The 21,998-nt window shown below is 40.3% G+C and overlaps 1 protein-coding gene across 1 annotated transcript in view; it reads left to right on the top strand.

Moving 5' to 3' along the window:
• LOC124583051 (glycine receptor subunit alpha-4-like) overlaps nt 1-15,013 on the top strand; it is a 75,697-nt gene extending 60,684 nt beyond the window's left edge. The window contains exon 10 of the mRNA XM_047131330.1: nt 14,804-15,013. Within this exon, the coding sequence (XP_046987286.1) occupies nt 14,804-15,013 (210 nt within the window). The remainder of the gene's footprint in view (nt 1-14,803) is intronic.
• Nucleotides 15,014-21,998: the final 6,985 nt, after the last annotated feature.

Below are 21,998 nucleotides of genomic sequence, written 5' to 3'. Positions count from 1 at the left end.
TAGAACCCATGTTTACTAGACTTTTTTGCTTCGAATGATCGTTCCAGTCAAGCCCCTGTAAATTGACAATTCGTATTGGGACGCCCTGCATTAATCGAAACATGGGATGTTAGATGTGAACGGTACAAAACGAAGAGGTCTTTCGCGGAATAAGCGAGAATCGGAAACTGTAAAATTCTAGTCGTAATTATAGGTGCGGCAGTGAGAGCATTTAAAAATATTTTTACATACTTGCTGGAACAAATGACGATCTGTTTTTAACACACCATTTAAATACAAACAAAACCGTTTTTTTTTCTTGTACAAGCACTAATAATTTCGGATAAATTTATTCATTTTCAGTTGTAGTAGTGTAGCTATACTAACCAGAGCAACACCCAGCGTATAGTTGTGACAGATCAAGTATTTGTCCATTTGAATACTGCAGGCGAATACAGACGAAGTTGACATCTGAGTGACATAACGGTACTCAATAGACTAGAAGGGAGTTATTTAAGTAGAGACAGATAACTTTCAAATAAGACAGGAGCCACTTCGAGTATAGGTAAATAATATACATAGATTCTAGTTGTTTTGAGTGTGTAAGGGGCAGCAGTGGTGAAGTATTTAAATCTAGACGAAGATTAGAACAAGTATAGGATCTCATGGAACATAGATGTGGAAGACATGTAGATCGTAAAAGATTAGCTTTCGCCAGAAACTGGCAATGGAACTTAATGGAACCAGTCGAAAAGCATATGCATGACTTCACAAAAAGGAAACTGTGGAATATAACGCACTCTACCGAAATATATTCTTTTGAGAACAGCTTACTTGTTCTTACAAAGCCTCAATTATTTTAAGAAGCTCTCAAAGCACTAACCATACAACTATTAACCAAATATTGCAAGCTGCATGTAGAGACTGTAACTAAGAACACCGGAGACGACAGAAAATTCTGATAAAATGTGATCTGCGTTAAATTAATTTTATGCTCCCGAAACCTTCGTTGCCCTTTTCAACACTCTATTAGTCTATGATAGGAACGGGGGAAATGCTGTGCATGTGCCTCATATAAACGAGAAAATCAGAAACGAATGGTATGTCTTAATTCATCTTAAATATCGTTGATATTAGACTGAGAGTATTAGCTCAGAAGGACGAGATGAGGCACTAATTTTACCGCGGCCATATTGAAAGAAGTCTCCTTGCCACATCACTCAGAGAGAAAATCACAGCCATATTGGTTCACTGATAAGTGTTAACGTTTTCATTCAAACAAATTTTAGAACAGAGAAGTCACAAGATTAACTGTGGGCAAGAATAGGTTTTTAGTTTACAAAACATCAGAGTTTTCAATGAACTGAACTCTTCAGAGCCGCTTAAGTTTTTCATATTGCCAAACATTTTCAGAGTGTGTGTTGCCTGGGCCTGCGGCCTGTGCAAGATTTGTTGAATACTGAGCTCGAAGTAAAGGTGTTAAAACCCCGTAGTTGAGCGTCCTGAAACTACAACACACCCAACTGTTTCAAACGCAGATGACTGCATTCTTAGGGGCACAGATAACGCACAAGAACCCATGTGTTTCATTAAAAAGAATGATCTGTTTTGCTTTTCTTTTCTGTCAGTATAATAACTCCTGATTGAATTTTGCACTCTGATGTCAAGTTTAAACTCCCTGATACAGTAAAAAAGTATGTTGTATAGTTCAAATGTTCAAATGTATGTGAAATCCTAAGGGACCAAACTGCTGAGGTCATCGGTCTCTAGACTTACGCACTACTTAAACTAACTTATGTTAAGAACAACACACACACCTATGCCCGAGGGTGGACTCGAAACTCCGGCGGGAGGGGCCGCGCATTCCATGACATGGCGCCTCAAACCGCGCGGCCACTCCGTGTGGCTATGTTGGATAGTGATTCCTTCTCGAAACAGCTGCTAGTTGACGGGTAAGCTTATTTTTCCCGATACCGTTTCACCCAAGAGTACTTATCAAGTAACGTACGCTGGAGCATTTGTGTGTAACTTGGAAAGTATGATAGTAGTACTGGCAGAACTGAAGTTCACCTATATAGTTAACGCGATAAGTGAACTACCACTGAGAGTCGATTCTCTGGGTTAGCGTGCCGTTCTAGCACACCGTTACAACCTATCAGGCTGTCTAATAATCTGACAGAATCTCTGTATAAGTGTTACTAGTTAGTATCCCAAACCCCCTCCCGCTGACAAAAATCAGACAGTGTTGAAAGCGTCAAGTTCGGTGAAGTGTATCTAAGTAAGTGTTTTCCTAGCAACTCTTTTTAGAAGCCTGGTATACATTGCCTGGTTCCTGCTGGCTACTCGGACTCCAGCCAACTTTCACGCAATCTATTTTCGTCCACTCAGCTGCGAAACTCATTCACACGGGTTCAGAATTAGTTTAGTACAACGACGCTGACGGCTCTCTGTAATTAAGCGTCCATTACTCAACCCATATGATTTATGGATCATAAATGATGGCTGGGGTAATTTCCTCAGCCATTACACCACAGAGCTGGGTGTGGCCCGGACCTCGTTTAATTACACGTTCAGTCGCTGAAAGGAGAAGTTACTGCTTTCACACACCCTAGCGGCAGTCACTTAAGCACCACTCTCTTGGCTATATCGAACACCGTCAAACTGATACTTCCTTCGCCTATCTACGTAGATGGGAGTGAGATTAATATTATTATTTCTACTCCATAAGCCACTGTGCAGTCTGTTTCACACCAGTATCAGGTATTTTCAAAAAAATCAAATGGCTCTGAGCACTGTGGGACTTAACATCTGAGATCGTCAGTCCCCTAGAACTTTAACCTAAGGACATCACACACATCGATGCCTGAGGCAGGATTCGAACCTGCGACCGGAGCAGTCACGCGGTTCCGCACTGAAGCGCCTAGAACCGTTCTGCCACACCAGCCGGCCAGGTATTTTCCGTCCTGTTCCATTCGCGTGCTGACTGATGGGAGAATGGTTGTTCAAAAATGGTTCAAATGGCTCTGAGCACTATGGGACTCAACTTCTGAGGTCATCAGTCCCCTAGAACTTAGAACTACTTAAACCTAACTAACCTAAGGACATCACACACATCCACACCCGAGGCAGGATTTGAACCTGCGACCGTTAGCGGTCTCGTGGGTTCCAGACTGTAGCGCCGAGAACCGCACGGTCACTCCGGCCTCTGTACGCGTACGCTCCCTTAAATTTTGTATTATCATGATCGTTACGTATACAATGACGGTAGCAAAATAATCGCACTTATTTCCTCGAATAAAAGCTCTCTACATTTTTCCAACAAGGTGTCCTAAAAAATACGTCACCTTTCTTCAAGAGAATCCTATTTAAGTTCCCCAAACATATCCATTACACTTTCATATGGGCTTCACCGATTCGTTGCGATCCTAGCTGCATGTCTCTGAATTCTTTCCATGTCTGCAATCATGCCTACTTGATAAGGACTTCCATTGCTGGAAATATACTCTACAACTGGGCGCAGTAGTGTCTTGTGTGTGATTTGCTTTCAGTTGCGTTACTTTCTCTCAAAACCCTTTCAACAAATCTGAGGCTTCTATCCACCTTCCCTTATAATGAATTTAGGTGTAGCTTGCATTTCATATCGTTTCTTAAATACCCTTAAATATTCACAATATGTGCACCGTTAATCCTTTAATCAGCTATTACTGAGTTCTATCTTTTTGTTATAGGCATTATCATAAACTTACATTTAAAGAGAGGAGCTGTTTATTACATTGCATTGTCTCGTTACGACCGTCCAACGATACTTTCATGCATACAACAGCTGCGTCAGTGGACAATCTGAGGGTGCTCTTGACATTTTACGATAAATCGTTTGTCTATACAGAGATCCTATAACGCTTTCTTGGAGCGCACATGATCTTACCTTCGTTTCTGCTCAACATTCGTTGAAGTATCCATACATGGCAGACTGACAAGTAATTGAAAACTTTAATACATCCACTAAGATCAGAATCATGGAATTTAGTCTGTGTTTCTAGAATTACCATATGCAAAAAACCTTAAATTCGTCACTTTTTTAGTTTTATCACTTATCTACAAAGTGCAGTGGGCCAAGAACAAACTCCATGTGATTACAAATGGTTCAAATGGGTCTGAGCACTATAGGACTTAATATCTGAGGTCATCAGTCCCCTAGACTTAGAACTACTTAGAGCTAACTTACCTAAGGACATCAAACACATCCATGCCCAAGGCAGGATTCGAACCTGCGACCGTAGCGGTCGCGCGGTTCCATGCTGAAGCAGTTAAAGAAAAAGCTTCACATGTCGTCAAGGAACTCACAGAAGAAAACTTCCAGTACTGTTTCCATTAATGGATAATTCGTATGGAGCGTTGTGCGGATAGAGGAGGGGAATATATTTAGGTAGGCAGCAACTAAATATCTATGTTCTAGAAACAATTTATGTTTTACAGCAACAGTCTCATTATTTTAGAGCCACGTTTCCTGTAGCAACATCATAAGCTTATGAAGCACTGTTACAGTGCAAAATGTAATCTGACTGATAGTAAATCGTCTTGTAACGTTTAGCATTTTAGTACTTTCAATAATTATTATACTTGCAATGCATTTGTATTTTGATTTTACCTCATTTTCTAAATTCATCACGTAAACTGGGCCTTAAGCGAATCTTTGTTTTGGAATCGATGATTACTGATCATCATGGTGAAATTTAAATCAGCTTCGAAGAGTTGCCAACATCCAACATCCCTTGATCACGCAGTATGGCTCCGTATGCTCCTCAGAAGCCAACATTTGGAAATTTCAAACAATAATAATGCTCACTTGACCGCCAAAGCAGTTACATGCTATAATAGGTCTGCATAATTTAAATGATAATAGAAAATTTATCATATTAACCACGCATGGATTATTTTAGCTTTCTAATTAAAAACGTTTCTTTTAATTTGAGACATTAAATACATAAAAGCATTACAGAGACAGACAACAAAATATCACTATACGGTAAAAGCTGAACTCTGACTGACTGCACATAGAAACTACTGATTTTAGGGAACGCAAAAATTCAGAAAAATTATCTGCTTGGAAAGCCATAGTGTAATAGCCTAATGAGATGAATGTACTTTGACATTTGATTCCTTAATTCATTCGACATGTCCCATAGATCCCAACAAGAGCGAAAGTATCCAGAGAGGTAGAAGGAGTCATTAACATTAGACAAACATATCATAGAAATAACTACGTAAGCTTCTGCAGCTGGTGTCATGATGATTAAAATTGGTATGGCTGTTGTGCCACGTCATTTTACAGAATACTTTAATTGTAAACTTAAAACCAACATTTTGACCGTATTATAATGTCCGTCCTCAGAGCAAGACTGGTTTTGGTGAAGTAAATATGGCTCTTTTTAATGCAGACGATCGGTGTCAATACATCGTCCTTTAGAAATTTATAGGCTCTATAATATAATAGGCTAGTCATGATGGAAGGGGGAGTGTAGGAAAGAAGCTTTTCGTATGCTAGCCAGCTTGTCGGTGACTGACGATAGTGTGCAAATTAGCTCTTGCCTTCTAGCAGTCGTATTTTCTTCCTGGTGTTTGCCGTTCGGCAGCCGGTTGATGTGGCTCCTAAGAAACCACAGAGGGAACGTGCTTTGTTGCCGTCCCTCCTCATGACAGCCAGTCGAAGACAACTGCTGACCGCAGCTTTGGGCAGGCTCGCCCGATGACTGCGCATCCGGCACGGCGCACTATGGCGCACACACCACCCCACAGCCGAAGCAGCCAGACAAGCTGGTCTCATTATTGCTTTCGACTGCAGACGCATTGAGAGTCTTCACAATATGTCAGTGCCCCTTGAGACCTGGCTGACTCAAGGTAGCTGAACTGTCAGCCCTACCCCCTTCTCATCAGACCCACGACCCAGCGTGTTAAGAGCTGTCAAAACCTAGAAGAAGAAAAAAATAACCATTGAGTTTGATGACTGATAATAATTATTCACTTGATTTAGACACTTCACAACTTGCTAAACGAATGAACCTTCTGATTTAGTCACCTCCAAAGAGATGGCTGTAGCTCTTTGACGGTCTCTCATGTATGCCCATGCCCGCACTTCCTCAACCAAATTATGGGCCACCTCCCTGCTAACCCTGTAAAAATGTCGTGTCGGCAGCTTTTTCCAAAGCAGTAACTTGTTTAGTAATGAAGCCGATTAAATTCATATACCATAAGCGTGAAATGCATTAACGACAGTTTATTGTTAATATACACTACTGGCCATTAAAACTGCTACACCAAGAAGATGACGTGCTACAGACGCGAAATTTAACCGACAGGAAGGAGATGCTGTGATATGCAAATGATTAGCTTTTCAGAGCATTCGCAGTAGGTTGGCGCCGGTGGCGACACCTACAGCGTGCTGACATGAGGAAAGTTTCCAACCGATTTCTCATACACAAACAGCAGTTGACCGGTGTTGCCTGGTGAAACGTTGTTGTGAAGCCTCGTGTAAGGAGGAGAAATGCGTACCATCACATTTCCAACTTTGATTAAGGTCGGATTGTAGCCTATCACGATTGCGGTTTATCGTATCGAGACATTGCTGCTCGCGTTGGTCGAGATCCAATGACTGTTAGCAGAATATGGAAACGGTGGGTTCAGGAGGGTAATACGGAACGCCTTGCTGGATCCCAACAGCCTCTTATCACTAGCAGTCGAGATGACAGGCATCTTATCTGCATGGCTGTAACGGTTCGCGCAGCCACGTCTCGATCCCTGAGCCAACAGATGGGGACGTTTGCAAGACAACAACCATCTGCACGGACAGTTCGACGACGTTTGCAGCAGCATGGACTATCAGCTCGGAGACCATGGCTGCGGTTACCCTTGACGATGCACCACAGAATTGCTTTTGGGCATTTCAAAGTGGTTTGTCTCAACCCACAGATTATGTTGCCAAATGGCGTCGCATTTCTTCAATTACCTTTCCAGCCCCCATCGCTATTGCCTCCTTCGTAACAGCAACATGTGCACCATGTCCACTTCCATGATTCTCTGCTGAAATGCATGCATAATAACATTTACGACCTCACTTTCCACTCAGATGCGTCCGAGTCATCCTTCAATAAAACCTAATCATTAAACTCAAAATTAAAAACGACAAAACTAAAAACCATTCCATATTTCCAAAATAGCATATTATCTCCATAATCAAAGCACATCCAACGGAATAGACAGTCTTACCGACATTTCACCACCTCTTGGTGCAGTAGATGAAAAATAGGCAGGCGGATCTACAGTTAACAGGCCTCAGTAGCATACAGAATAGCAACATTGGCTACTGAACCGAAAATGACGTCACTACTGAAGCTAACCTATGGAACCAAATGGTGCAGACGATGCAGTATAGAGCTGCAGGCACGGACATGACAGTGTAAACTACACTGCTTCCACTCGAGATCTCAACTGCAAGCAGCCGGGCGCCCACAGACACTGGCAGGCGGGAGTGAGTAAACAGCCTGCACATGTGCGTGCAGTGTCATAGGTGGATAGGGCTGGGCAATCACCTTACAAGTAGGACTACGCACAAAACACTGACTAAAGACGAGACCTTATACAAGACATTACAGAGTGACTGACTTTAATTAACAAAAAATATTAATACAAGCCAAACGTACAAACATTTTATTTAGTTCTTGCATCTTGATTTTTTTCCTTCAGATGAGTCATAAAATCTTGCTGGCTCCCAACCATTTGCAGTGCACCTTCTGTTGCCACGGAACAGAGCTTGTCCCATGGCAAGCACATGTTTTCTACAGACTCACAGACAGTGTCAAATATGTCATGACCTGTAGTTCCGAATTAACGCCACTCACAAAAATTGCGAGTTGAGCAATATCTGTGGTTTCGTCAAGGGCTAACGAAAAAGCAATAAAAGTCTGGCACTTCTACTTCAGTTGATTTTCCAAAACCGTGCCCATATCGCAAACAGATACCATTTGCTTGGAGGGACAAACTCCTACAAATTTCATAATGTCTGCTGGCGCTAAGTATTCGACGACGGCGAGCAGGCGTGATTTCACAAAAAGGGACCCATTGAAAACGGTGTTTCGGTTGTTGCAATGATGTGTGCAACTTTGTAGTTAGCTCAAAGCGCTGCATCAGTTGAATCTTCGTCGACGTCAGCAATCTACAGTAGTTGCATAATACGTATGTAATAAACGAACTCAATACTTGTACAGACTGAGTAAAAGTAGTACGTACTCATTTGTTACATTTATTTATTCTGCGTCAGATTTACCTGCCGCTGAACTTCGCCCTTCAGTGTGACAATTAGTTGCTTTCTTGTATTACTGTCCAGCTCATTTTACTAAGTCGCGTGAAGAGACCTATAGTGACGCTGAATATTATACTTCTTCGTCGTATTCAGAACTTTGTGACACACAAGACACTGAAGCAACTCGTCTTTCTCAACAAACAAAAACCGTTCTTCCAAACTTGGCGAAAATTGCAACTAGCTGCTTCCAGAACCCATTTTCGTCACACGACCACTACGAAGCAAAAGACATAATTAAGCAGAACTTAGCGGAGTAGGGCGCATACGATGTGAAATGGACCCTTACGGGCACCCTAGCCCTATCTTCTTTTCGCCGGGCGAGACCGTGATCGCCCGCGAACGCCCGTGTCCCAGGGGCTGACTTGGAACAGCAGGGTCTAAACAAACCGCTATAAGAAAACTGTCAAAGCACTTGCGCGCACACCAGGAAGAAAACGTGTCCACTAGAAGCTAAGCGCTGATTTGCACACTGTCGCCAATCGTTAACAAACCGGCTAGCCCTCGAATAGCTTATTTCCTACACTCTTCCTTTAGTCATGACTAGCATATTATATTTTAGGGCCAATAAAATTTAAAAAAATGACGTATTGACACCGATCGCCTGCATTAAATACAGTCACCTTGACTCCACCAAATACAGTCTTGCCCTCAGAAAAAGCGTTGTAATATTGTCGAAATGTTGGTTTTAAGTTCATATTTAAAAGTATTTTATACAGTGACACAGTACAACACCCATAAGAATTTTATTGGTCAACATTATAATAGCTTAGTCAACATAGTACACTACTGGCCATTAAAACTGCTTCACCAAGAAGAAATGCAGATGATAAACGGGTATTCATTGGACAAGTATATTATACTAGAACTGACATGTGATTATATTTTCACGCAATTTTGGTGCAAAGATCCTGAGAAATCAGTACCCAGAACAACCACCTCAGGCCGTAATAACGGCCTTGATGCTCCTGGGCATTGAGTCAAACAGAGCTTGGATGGCGTGTACAGGTACAGCTGCCCATGCAGCTTCAACACGATACCACAGTTCATCAAGAGTAGTGACTGGCGTATTGCGACGAGTCAGTTGCTCGGTCACCATTGACCAGACGTTTTCAGTTGGTGACAGATCTGGAGAATGTGCTGCCAGGGCAGCAGTCGAACGTTTTCTGTATCCAGAAAGGCCCGTACAGGACCTGCAACATGCGGTCGTGCATTATCCTGCTGAAATGTAGGGTTTCGCAGGGATCAAATGAAGTGTAGAGCCACGGATCGTAACACATCTCAAATGTAGCGTCCACTGTTCGAAGTGCCGTCAATGCGAACAAGAGGTGACCGAGACGTGTAACCAATGGCACCCCATACCATCACGCCAGGTGATACGCCGGAATGGCGATGACGAATACACGCTTCCAATGTGCGTTCACCGCGATGTCGCCAAACACGGATGTGACCATCATGATTCTGTAAACAGAACCTGGATTCATCCGAAAAAATGACGTTTTGTCATTCGTGCACTCAGGTTCGTCTTTGAGTACACCATCGCAGGCGCTCCTGTCTGTGGTGCATCATCAAGGGTAACCGCAGCCATGGTCTCCGAGCTGATAGTCCATGCTGCTGCAAACGTCGTCGAACTGTCCGTGCAGATGGTTGTTGTCTTGCAAACGTCCCCATCTGTTGGCTCAGGGATCGAGACGTGGCTGCGCGAACCGTTACAGCCATGCAGATAAGATGCCTGTCATCTCGACTGCTAGTGATACGAGGCTGTTGGGATCCAGCACGGCGTTCCGTATTACCCTCCTGAACCCACCGTTTCCATATTCTGCTAACAGTCATTGGATCTCGACCAACGCGAGCAGCAATGTCTCGATACGATAAACCGCAATCATGATAGGCTACAATCCGACCTTAATCAAAGTTGGAAATGTGATGGTACGCATTTCTCCTCCTTACACGAGGCTTCACAACAACGTTTCACCAGGCAACGCCGGTCAACTGCTGTTTGTGTATGAGAAATCGGTTGGAAACTTTCCTCATGTCAGCACGCTGTAGGTGTCGCCACCGGCGCCAACCTTCTGCGAATGCTCTGAAAAGCTAATCATTTGCATATCACAGCATCTCCTTCCTGTCGGTTAAATTTCGCGTCTGTAGCACGTCATCTTCTTGGTGTAGTAGTTTTAATGGCCAGTAGTGTATATTAACAATAAACTGTCGTTAATGGATTTCACGCTTATGGTATATGAATTTAATCGGCTTCATTACTAAACAAGTTACTGCTTTGGAAAAAGCTGCCGACACGACATTTTTACTATATAACTACTGTTTATTTGCCAGTACCGTATATTTACTTGATTACCATGTATTTTCCAAAGAAAATATTTTTCTTACCTACATACATACTGAGACCTATATAATACTTAACTTGTGTCACAGCTTTATAAGAAACACCCTTACCCATTTAGCTAACAGAACTGCAACTAGATATTCAGATAATTTGTGGAAAAAGTTTCTTATGAAGCATCTTTTTAATTTTCTTCCGTATTCGTAGGGATTCTCAGTTTCTAGCTTTATTTTAGAACTGTTGACTATCTTATCACCACAGTACATAACTCCATTGTGGGTAGGAGGCAAAGTCCACGTGAAAAATGTGTTTGTGACTTGTGTTGTGATGCTGTACATCACAGTTCAGTTGAAACTGATCTTTATTATCAATAACAAAAACCATTAAGAAATAAATGTATTCAGAAATCAGTTTAAGAATTCCAAGCTCCTTAGGCTTCTACAAGATGTACACAACATTCTGACCGCTCGCTTCTTATGCAAAGAAAGCCAACATTCTCGCCTGGGGTCAATGCAAGATAGATGATACACTGAACGCAAGACACGCTGAACGGAGTTTCTTGACTGGTTTATCAATGTGTTGACTCCATTATAACTTGGCAACCAGCTGGACACCACGCAGTTTTACACACTGTGCTTCATTCTTGAGGGTATGACCACCAATGTCTATTTCAGGTACTAACAGTCATTATTGCTTGTTTGAAATTGTATAACATGAATCTTTGAGAGATTAAGACCTAAACTGTTTGCTGTAAAACACTTGTGGCACTATTCATCTGCCATCTGGGCTGTGTCTGTCAGGGTTGAGTCTGAGCAAGAAAGGTAGTTGAACAAGTTGAGGAAGGTAGGGTCAGGTAGCCACCATATGGGAAACTGAATGTTCAGCCTCCACATTTTGAATCTAAATATTATAATGCATCACATCAAATATTTTTAAGAGATGCATTTTTCAAAAGTCTTACATAGTGACCGCTTTTCCCAACCTCAGGGGATAACGACGCCAGTGCCATTGCAAGAAAATCCCGTGTTTGTTGCTCTGATTTCTGGACATATTTTCTAGGAGCCTTGATGCTCCAGTATCTGAAACAATACCAAGTGGCTGCAGCAAATCGTTTTCAATCGGAATTTTGCATTAGGCCAAATAGAACAGAGAGGGTTTTAAACAGTATATATTAAATAATTCAAAATTGTCACAAATGGATAGAATGATGGATGATAGCTTCGTGCAGGAAAGGATTTGGAAGTCAATCTGATCTGTGGTATTACGTGTGGTACACGAAAATAACTAATGAATTTATGAATTTTTCGAGTTGGGGGGGGGGGGGGGGGTTAAACAGCTTGGCTTATTTTCCTGACGACTACTGTGGCCACCAGTCTGCAACAACTGAAAGATAGAAAACTATAGACCTATGTCCCTCCTTCCATTTCTATCAAAAATTTTTGAAAAGCTGATGAAAATTAGACTCATAAGCTACCATGACACTTTCAATCTTCTAAATTGTAATCAACATGGTTTTCGTACAGGTCACAGCACAGAAACAGCTAAACAGGCCTATATGGAAAAAATTATTAGAAATTTAGACACTAACAAATGTGTTGTAGGAATCAACCTAGATCTTCGATAAAGTATATCAACAAATTCTCCTTGACAAACTGGAGGCAATAGGCATCAGAGGAATTGGGAGGAAATGGTTTGAATCATATCTCCAACATAGAAATCAGGTTGTGGAACTCTCCTCATCTCAGAATAAAGAATAAGCAAAGAATAAGGTGGGTATCTGATGCTAAGAAAGTGGCAGTAGGTGTCCCTCAGGGTAGTGTTCTTGGCCCCTCATTATTCTTAATCTATATGAATGACGTTGAAAGGCCCAACAGATCATCAAAAGTTATATTATTTGCAGATGATACAAGCATAATTATAAGTGATGACAGTAAATTCTTATTCACTACAGCTGAAAAAGTTCTGAAGAGTGTGCAACAGTGGTTTTACGCTAATAAGTTAACACTCAATTTAAATAAAACAAATTACATACAGTACAGTAAAGTAAATGAGAAGGATGATGACCATATATCATTGAGTGACCATGAAATAGAGAAAGTCTGGTCTACAAACTTTTTGGGCATTTACATTGATCAGCACTTGAGCTGGAAAGATCATGTCACATACATATCCAAGAAAACTCAATTCAGCATGTCTTGCACTGAGAATAATTTCTAAAGTTTGCAGTCCAGAGTGGACAAGATTAGTGTATATGACTTATTTCGATTCTATTATGTCCTGTGGAATAACATTCTGGGGTGCAACTAAATGTCACTTGAGAGAGGTTTTTAAATTATAGAAAAGGGCCATTAGAATTATTACACACAGCCCTCCACAAACACACTGCAAGCTCTTGCTCATACAGCTAAACATACTTACAGTACCATCTTTTTACATATTGAAAAACATACTGCATACAAGAACACACTTGAGTAGTTTACGTGTAAATTCAGAACTTCGTGACTACAATACACGTATCTGTAAGAATCTGCATGCAGTAAGAACAAAAAAAAAAAAACTCAAAAACATGTGAGCCACTCTGCATCAGGGAAATAGAAGATTAAGTAAAATTTAAGTCAGAATTAAAAAATTATCTGATAAATAAATGTTTTGTAGCATAGAGGAACATTTTGAATCCTTAAATCACTAACTTATCGTTGTATCGCCACTATCATGTTGTTCCCATTGTCAGTTCAATGTCTCGTTTATACTATTTTAAGCCTAAATTATTAGTAATGTGTTTTCCAAAATGCACTAAATATACATAAATTTATCACATACGGTACATATTAAAAGGGCATGTAAAAGAACAACCCATTAATTCAATGTTTTAATTTTCAACATATTATATAATGTTAATTTTATGTGTTTGACAGAAATCTGTAATATTCTGCTGTGCATGTTCTGGACAGTATTATGACAATTCCTATATCATGTAAATGATACAAAGGATGATAATAAATAAATTAAAATGTCTATAGCACTCGGGACAGCGTTTTGGCCACATACATATGTGATGACCTGTGGAATGATTTCGCAGCATTCCTGAGAACCATTCATCCTTGGTAAGCAATACTGACAAATTAGGTTGCGAATACGTCCACAGAGTTCACGATCACTTGTGAATGATCGTTGTTTCCGCTTGGGGCGATGAAGCCTTCCAGTAAGACCTTGTATCTTGTCACACAAGTTCAGATGTCTACAAACGGTTGGAACAACAAAGTTGAAGACTTCGAAGTACTTCCCTGGACGATAAATTCGCCGAATACTATCACGAATGAACGTCAATCGTTGTGAGAGCTGTCTGAATCCCTGGCGCCACCCCTCAGCAAGAAATGTCGTGAAAACCTGTCAGTTTCTTACTAAGTAACTTCCACCTTTTGTAGTAGTATCACACTGCTTCGAATGCGAGCTACTTTGGATACTACAAATGGCCACAGTAATGTAGCTGCACATACTATTCTAAAACATCTTTGAATTGACATCTACACCAAATACGTGGCCAGCCAGTGTGGCCGTGCGGTTCTAGGCGCTTCAGTCTGGAACCGCGTGACCGCTACGGTTGCAGGTTCGAATCCTGCCTCGGGCATGGATGTGTGTGATGTCCTTAGGTTAGTTAGGTTTAAGTAGTTCTAAGTTCTAGGGGACTGATGACCACAGATGTTAAGTCCCGTAGTGCTCAGAGCCATTTGAACCAAATGCGTGGGGTACATAGTGCGCCAAAGTCTTGTGTCAAAGTTTCGTTTATCGTTCTGCATCTAATTGTAAACTACAAGCCGGTCCAGCATTTGCCTAAGAACCGAGTGCATGTCAGGCCACCTCGCTATAGAATCATTGTGAAATTCGGTCATCTGTGATATCCACCGATTATTAGACCTATTCCCAATGGGTTTCTCTTTCCTAGCAGATGTTTGAAAACTGCCGACAGATTTTACATTATAAGCGATCTGACGAGGATTAAAACCCGATAAATCTCTCAAACAGCTCTGAATTTAGCGAGAATCCAGTTTTCTAGCGTCTGTTAATTTTTATTTCGTGACACGATTTCAGAATTGAGGTGAAACATAGTCTTACACAACATTCTATCATTTCAGGAGAATCACGTGCTGTCCAGCGAGCACTCTGAACTACGAGGACGGCTCAAATTCCGTGCAGTGGCGGAATATGTAGTGCTGTACTGCGGCTCACAGCGTGGGATGGTCGACCAGGTGTCTCTGGTGCTGTTCCCAGTGTGCTTCTTCCTCTTTACGACAGTGTACTGGATCTCCTACGTAAGCGAATCACGAATGCGCATGAATGGCTGACTCTGGGCCCAGGTTTGGAGCAGTCGTGTAGTGTGAAGGGCACAGGGCACAGTGGAGTTACTACTCTTTGCTTACGGTTCAGCTCCTCTACACTTCGCCCGTTTTTGTGCTTGGACGAGTGTGTGTCTTTTCAATCACATATCTTTTATTTTATTGCTTCCGCAGCTGATACCACCGTTGTCAGAGAACTTCTAACCTACGTCGACTACTGTGTAGTTAACAAAACATGCTGTGATTTCTAAGGAATTTTCCAACCTTTGAGACTCCCGATGAGCTTTTCAGGTACGGTAATAGAAACAACAGATTTTTAAAGATTTCGTATTTCTTTTCAATACGGAAGCAAGGCGTTCAACTATGTTCATAAAGTGTCGTAACTTCAGGTTTTTTCGCTTTAATGTAAGTGAAAATCAACTGTAAATACTGGTATTAAGGCTTAAATCTGTTTACAAGTCATAATTATCTTTTTTCGTAAAAGAATACGTTATACAAAGCGTTCTATTACTATCTGTACAATACGTCTGCTAACTTATAACTTAAACTCTAATGGTAATATTTAAATAACGTCGACTACTAGTTATTAGATCAAAGAGACATGGCTATCTCCGGTTGTCATTCTTAAAAAATCAAAAAAAAAATTAGTAGTGGAGCTGCCTTCTTAACCGCTTAATTAGTTCTCCCTCACAAATCATATATAATTTTTGTTCTGTATTCTATTTTTATAACTAATAATTGATTGGTCCCTGATTGAAGAAAGGCGTTCTTTGTGTAATGTTGAACTATTCCATTCATGCTCTGAGCTTACACTTAACTCATTAATCTTGCCCATCTAAAATGTCATCTTCGTCATCAGCTTTAGTCGATTCCATCGCTTTCGTAGACTGCCTATACTTCTATCCCCTATTTATACTTCTCAGCGGTAATCTGTTGCTACTCATTCTTGTAATAATTACCATTTTTCTGCTTTACTGAATTTTATTCCTTAGTCTTTTGATGCTTGTCCCTTTTTCTTAATGTTACTGCTTCAGTCTGATCCCTTACTATTGCAGGAAATTTGATTCCTGGAGCTTCAACAAGGCTCTCTTGCTGTTTCTTTACAAACCCAAAAATCGCTTCCAGATTCGTTGGAACAATCATTTTTAATATAATCTTAGCCTTTTTAATTTTCGTGTTTTGCTTCTTAAGTAATCATTTAATTCAGAAAGTGTATCATGTTCGAAGTCATCACATTCACTGACTTCAGACGGGCCTTCACCAAAACAACGAAGTGAATGATTTTGCATGAAACATTGTTTACTGCACCAGTAGAGATGCGAAAGTCTCCGCTCTTCTCAATGATCTAAAATCCTGACAGTGCACATCGTAAACGTCGCCTGTATATTTTGCCTTCGACCTTTCCTTCCCGAATAATGATAATGGACGCATCGTTAAAAATATGTGTGAAAAGGAAAATTTTTCGACGTGGATGTACCGGCAATCAAGAAACAAAAAAGAAATAGCCAAGATGTAGAATAATCAGGTACAGAATTGTTTGACGCACCTACATTTCCCAATAAGAATGACACGGCAGCGTTAACTAAGTTTATTTTTTCCACAGAATACCATTTTCTTTCTTTAAAATGTTGTTTGCTACATTAACAGTATCGTGTAGTTGTAGGAAGATTTAAAATATATTGAAATCCATTTCAGACGAAGTTTTTGTTTAAAAATATTATTAACTACGTTATTTCTCTTGGAAATATGTCGATTTTGTGTGCTTACCACTGAAAATCTTTTTCAGATAAATTTTATGCGATGTATTTCGTTGGTGCATCGATTCGTGACGTTTTTTCGTAAGTTTCATAAACACAACAGATACAAATAACAGAGACTTTAGTCACTAACAATATATTCTCTTTCACTATTTACAACAATCTGCCAATGCTGAGGTAACTTTTCGATTCCGCCTCTGTAGAAACCACGTGGTTTTTAGGCGAAGAACTGGTAGAGCCATGTTCGAAACGTATTTACATCCAGAAAAAAACTTCCTTGGAGGTTGTTCGATAGAGAGCGACAAAGATGAAAATCTAAGTGCGCAAGATCACATGAATAAGGTGGGTGCGAAATGATTTCCCAACTTAACGCCTGTATAGTGTTTTTTGTCACAGAACGCAGGCAGGCGTTATCGTGGAGTAGCATTACTTCACGCATTCTTACTGGTCGTTGTTCTTCCGTCTGCAAGACGTCTCTGTTGTTGACAATAAATGTGAGCAATGATGATTACACATCGAGGAAGCAAATCGTAATAACCACACCGTCGCTGTTCCACCAGATAAATAACATTTTCTTTTGAGGATGTGCGCAGGTCTTTGTACAGGGAGTTGCTGCTTTGTTTGAACTCAACCATTCCATTCTTTTCCTTATGCTAGCATACATGCACCATTGCTCGTCAACAGTAAGGATACAGTATAGGAACAGTCGATGTTGCTCAAGAACCAATTCATGAGAAACTATCTGAGATGCACATTTGGCCACCTACTGACTTTTGTGATTTTCGCTTAGGGCATGTGGTACCCATACACTCGATTTTTGTATCTTCCCCATTGCATGCAAATGGCGCAAATCTCGCACGATAGCGGAATGATGACAGTTCATCACTTTTGCCAGATCTCGATACACGGACGTGGATCATTATTGATTAATGCGTTCAAACGAACTTCACCAAACCCCGAAGGTCTTCGTGGACGTGGAGAGTCACTAATGTCAAAGCATCCCTCCTTAAAACGAGAAAACCATCTTCTTGCCGTGCTCTGTCCAGTGGCATTGTCCACACGCACGGCGCAGTTCTTTCTGGTTACCTCCACTGCTGTCACCCCTCTATTGAACTAAAACAAGAGTATGGCGGAAACGTTCCGATTTCTCCACCTGGCACTCCATTTCCTATCTTCCACTGTTGCATTCACTATCTCCTGTTTACAAAATAATATGTTAACTCAAAATGGTTCGACCTCTGAGCACTATGGGACTTAACTTCTGAGGTTGGTTCAAATGGCTCTGAGCACTATGGGGCTCAACTTCTGAGGTCATTAGTCCCCTAGAACTTAGAACTAGTTAAACCTAACTAACCTAAGGACATCACACACATCCATCCCCGAGGCAGGATTCGAACCTGCGACCGTAGCGGTCTCGCGGTTCCATACTGCAGCGCCTAGAACCGCACGGCCACATCGGCCGGCTAACTTCTGAGGTTATCAGTCCCCTAGGACTTACTACTTAAACCCAACTAACCTAGGGACATCACACACATCCATGCCCGAGGCAGGATTCGAACCTGCGACCGCAGCAGTCGCGCTGTTCCAGACTGTAGCGCCGGCTATGTAAACTCAAAAACCCACAGTGAACTGCAAACAAAAAAAGATAATAAATAAACCCATAGCAACCGGAATAACAACATGCAAAATAAAAACGCTACAACTTATGCATCAACCTAATAGCTTGCTACCTAAATTGAAACGTTCCTTCGGATTTTATTCTAAACTCAATAACTTCTTTCGTAGATAGAATGAATAAAGACATTACTCTGGCAGAGCGTCGAAATGAGAAAGCAGTTTTTGAATGGTTACCAATCTTGCTCCATTTATTTAATTTACGTCGCTTTTGACCAGCGTTAGTCTCAATATTAAATTCTGCATGTCTTTTAAAAATCGCTTTTGAGCTGTAGCCAACATTCATGACAAAAAAATTTAATATTTATTTCCCATTACTGCCTTGAAATACGGTTTTTAGTGCCATACGCTAACTACTCTCTTATAAAAAGAAAATAGCCTCTATGCATCACATCATGACCTGCCTTTATGGAATGCATTTTCAATTTCTGTGCTTACAGAGCAATAATTGTGATTTTTTTCTCACTATACGCAGCTTTTGAAGTCTGGGTCTGTGTCTACATTCAACAGTCGAGAGCTGTCACATACAGGGTGTTTCAAAAAGGACTTTACAACTTTGAAAGTTCATATAAATTTACTGAAAGAATATACAGAGCTGGGTTTAGTGTTTTTTATAGGGAAACACATCTAGCTTTTTTACCTTGAACTGAAGATGTAAGTGGTTTCCGTTGGTTATCCTGCACACATCCCATTGGAAGTCAATTTGTTCCCAAATTCGCTGTAGGACTGCAGGTGTAACTTGCTCAGTGGCGGCGTAAATTCTTGCTCTAAGTTCAGGTAGAGAAGCCGGCAAAGGAGGCAAAAACACGATATCCTTGATGAATTCCCATTAAAAAAAAATCGAGTGATATCAGGTCTGGGGAACGTGGGGACCATGCAATTGGCGCATCACATCCAATCCATTGATCTGGAAAGCGGTCAACGAGGAAATCCCAGTCGTCAGCCAGGCAATGGGGTGGTGCACCTTCCTGGATGAAGTAAACATTTCGTCCTTGGTCATTCTCGTCGATCTGTACTATCAAAAATTGTTGTAAAATATCACATGCTTTTTGATTCCACCAAGTGGGTTTCCGGTTTCACTATACCACACAAACATATATTAGTTCTTTCTCTTAGTTTATTTGAAGACCACGACCATGGCTGTCTGAAAACACAAACAGTTTTCTACCGTATTGCAGTTTACAGTCTGGAAGCCCGCTTGCGTTGTTTCACTAAACACTTAAGCACGACATATGCACTGTCTACATTTGCGCTTAGTTTCTTATTTCTCACGGTTAATAAATTTTCTTCTCCTGCTTTATTCACATTGCCCTTTTCTTCTTCACCTCGTTCACGAGAACCGGCACCGTATAGGTCTGAACTTTCACAATCGTCCGTAGAAAGTACTTGAAATGAGTTTTCGTGTACAAAGCTTGTGTTACTTTCGCATGTTTTTTTTTCGATTTAACGCTTTTTTCTTGGTGCTATTGCTTTTCCGTAACGGTCCCACGATCACGCGGAAATTTCAGAAAAAAAGACACTTGCCTAACTTTTATCCTTACAGCAAACTTGAACACAATGGATTTCCCATTAAAAATATAATACCGTAAATAAATATTGAACCATAAACTGCATTCAGCTAGCGTTGTCAATATCCAAAGTCACACTGAAATAAATTAAATAATGATGAAATTCATTGGTCCTTAAGCATTTTTGCTATCGAAAGAAGGTCATCATTATTAGAGATTATCTTGTTTCAAAGATTGGTTGCTGTTTCCAGTCATGCAAAATCTTGAACTTCACTGCGTATTTTAAAGACTCATTACAGAAGAATTGTATACAAAGGCAGACCTAAATCTCCAGTAGAAAATATATCTCCAATTGCAACTGCGCATAGACATTGTGGACAACTTTACATAAAATCAGCAGCATAACAAAGTTTTTGGTTATCAGAATTTCTCTGAATTAGTGTAATTCATTTATTGAAATACTGCTTGCAATTACCATTTATATACTACTGTATCACTATTGGTCATTTTGACAATATTGGTACCATAAGCAAATATATGCTTCTGGCTCCTTTGCTTTTACTAAAATATAGTTTAGGAGTACACCACACACACACACACACACACGTCGACAACTCAACACTGCTGCTGCTTTGTGAGTGATCTCCTTTACTCATGAATTATTCGCATTCTGCCAGAATTTTCCCTCCTGTACCTCCAAAATATAGTCACTTCTGGTGAAGTCAGTTTCTTCACTAAATGCTACCAAATATTATGATTTTTAATTCTCAGAACTTTCTTCTTATTTTTCTAGGCCATTTCTTTACAGTGACCATTCGCTCAAGAGAATTAAAGTTATGGCATGAGAATGGTTAATTTCAGTACACTGGTGTAATGGTGTAAGCTTCAAAATCGGTGTTGAGTTAGGATACACCTTACTTGCGTTTTCAACTCTTCTCAGTGCATCAGTGATATTACTGGAGGTTTCTTCCTAGAATACTAAATGTTCCTTTTTTAAAAATATCTTTGTGATATGACTGTCTCTAGTATATCTGGGTGAAAATTATTGTGGTTCGTTTGTTTGAAACTACCTGCATTCATCTTTACTTACTGAACCAAACTTCACACCTTCAGCCATCGGTTTTCTGGTAATCGTAATGCTAACTGTACAAACTTTCATAGCTATGTAATTAGCATAAACTCCACTCTGTTATTTCTGATCAAACCAGTGATCTACAATGTAGGAAAAGACAGATTGCTACTTGCCATAAGGAAAACATGTTAAGTTGCACATAGGCACAATTAAAAGACACTTACATAAAGCTTTTGACAACAGCTTTCATTAGCAAAAGAGAAACACACACACCATTCATACACAAAAGCAAGCACACCTCATGCACACATGACTGCCAACTCCAGCATCTCGGGCCTGCATTACGGAAGTAGCAATCTGTCTCTCAATACATTATTGATATGCCTACCTGGAGTTTCCAGTGTTCAAGCTAGTGATATGTAACTCAACATCACTACCATTTATTGATTACTAGACATTAAACTATGAATGGAAACCATATTAAAAACTATCAGCATGATGTGTCACCCACTGGGAATGCAGCCATTACACATTGTAAGCATTGAAACTGGACAGACACTCAGACTGGCAATACATGTGGGTGAAATTCCTGAGCACCTGAATACAAACATTGCTTTTCAACAGCTAAAATTTGAAGTTTTTGCTATTTAAGTTATAATATTGCTTTACACAGCAGAAATATTTTCACATAGAAAACTCATATATCATTTTTCTGACCAGTGTGAAAATTCTTGCTGAACTTACTTCACAATGAGTATTTACTTTTTGTTGAGATAGTTTGTAAAAAAATTACATAAAAACTATATTGTACAACATATACAAAATCACAGTTTTAACAAACCTGGAAAACAGAACTTTCGAAGCAAGTAAAAATACAGAAAAGCAAATGTGTTCCCACTGCCATTAAATTGTTCATCAGAAAAAATAGCATGTTTTTAGAGTGGATACCATGATAAGTATTACTCTCTCGAACCAGTTTTCAA

Source organism: Schistocerca americana, chromosome 1 (assembly GCF_021461395.2).
Source record: "Schistocerca americana isolate TAMUIC-IGC-003095 chromosome 1, iqSchAmer2.1, whole genome shotgun sequence".
Classification (NCBI taxonomy): Eukaryota; Metazoa; Arthropoda; class Insecta; order Orthoptera; family Acrididae; genus Schistocerca; species Schistocerca americana.
The sequence above is the reverse complement of the archived record's forward strand: the minus strand, read 5'-3'. Positions and strand labels throughout refer to the sequence as shown.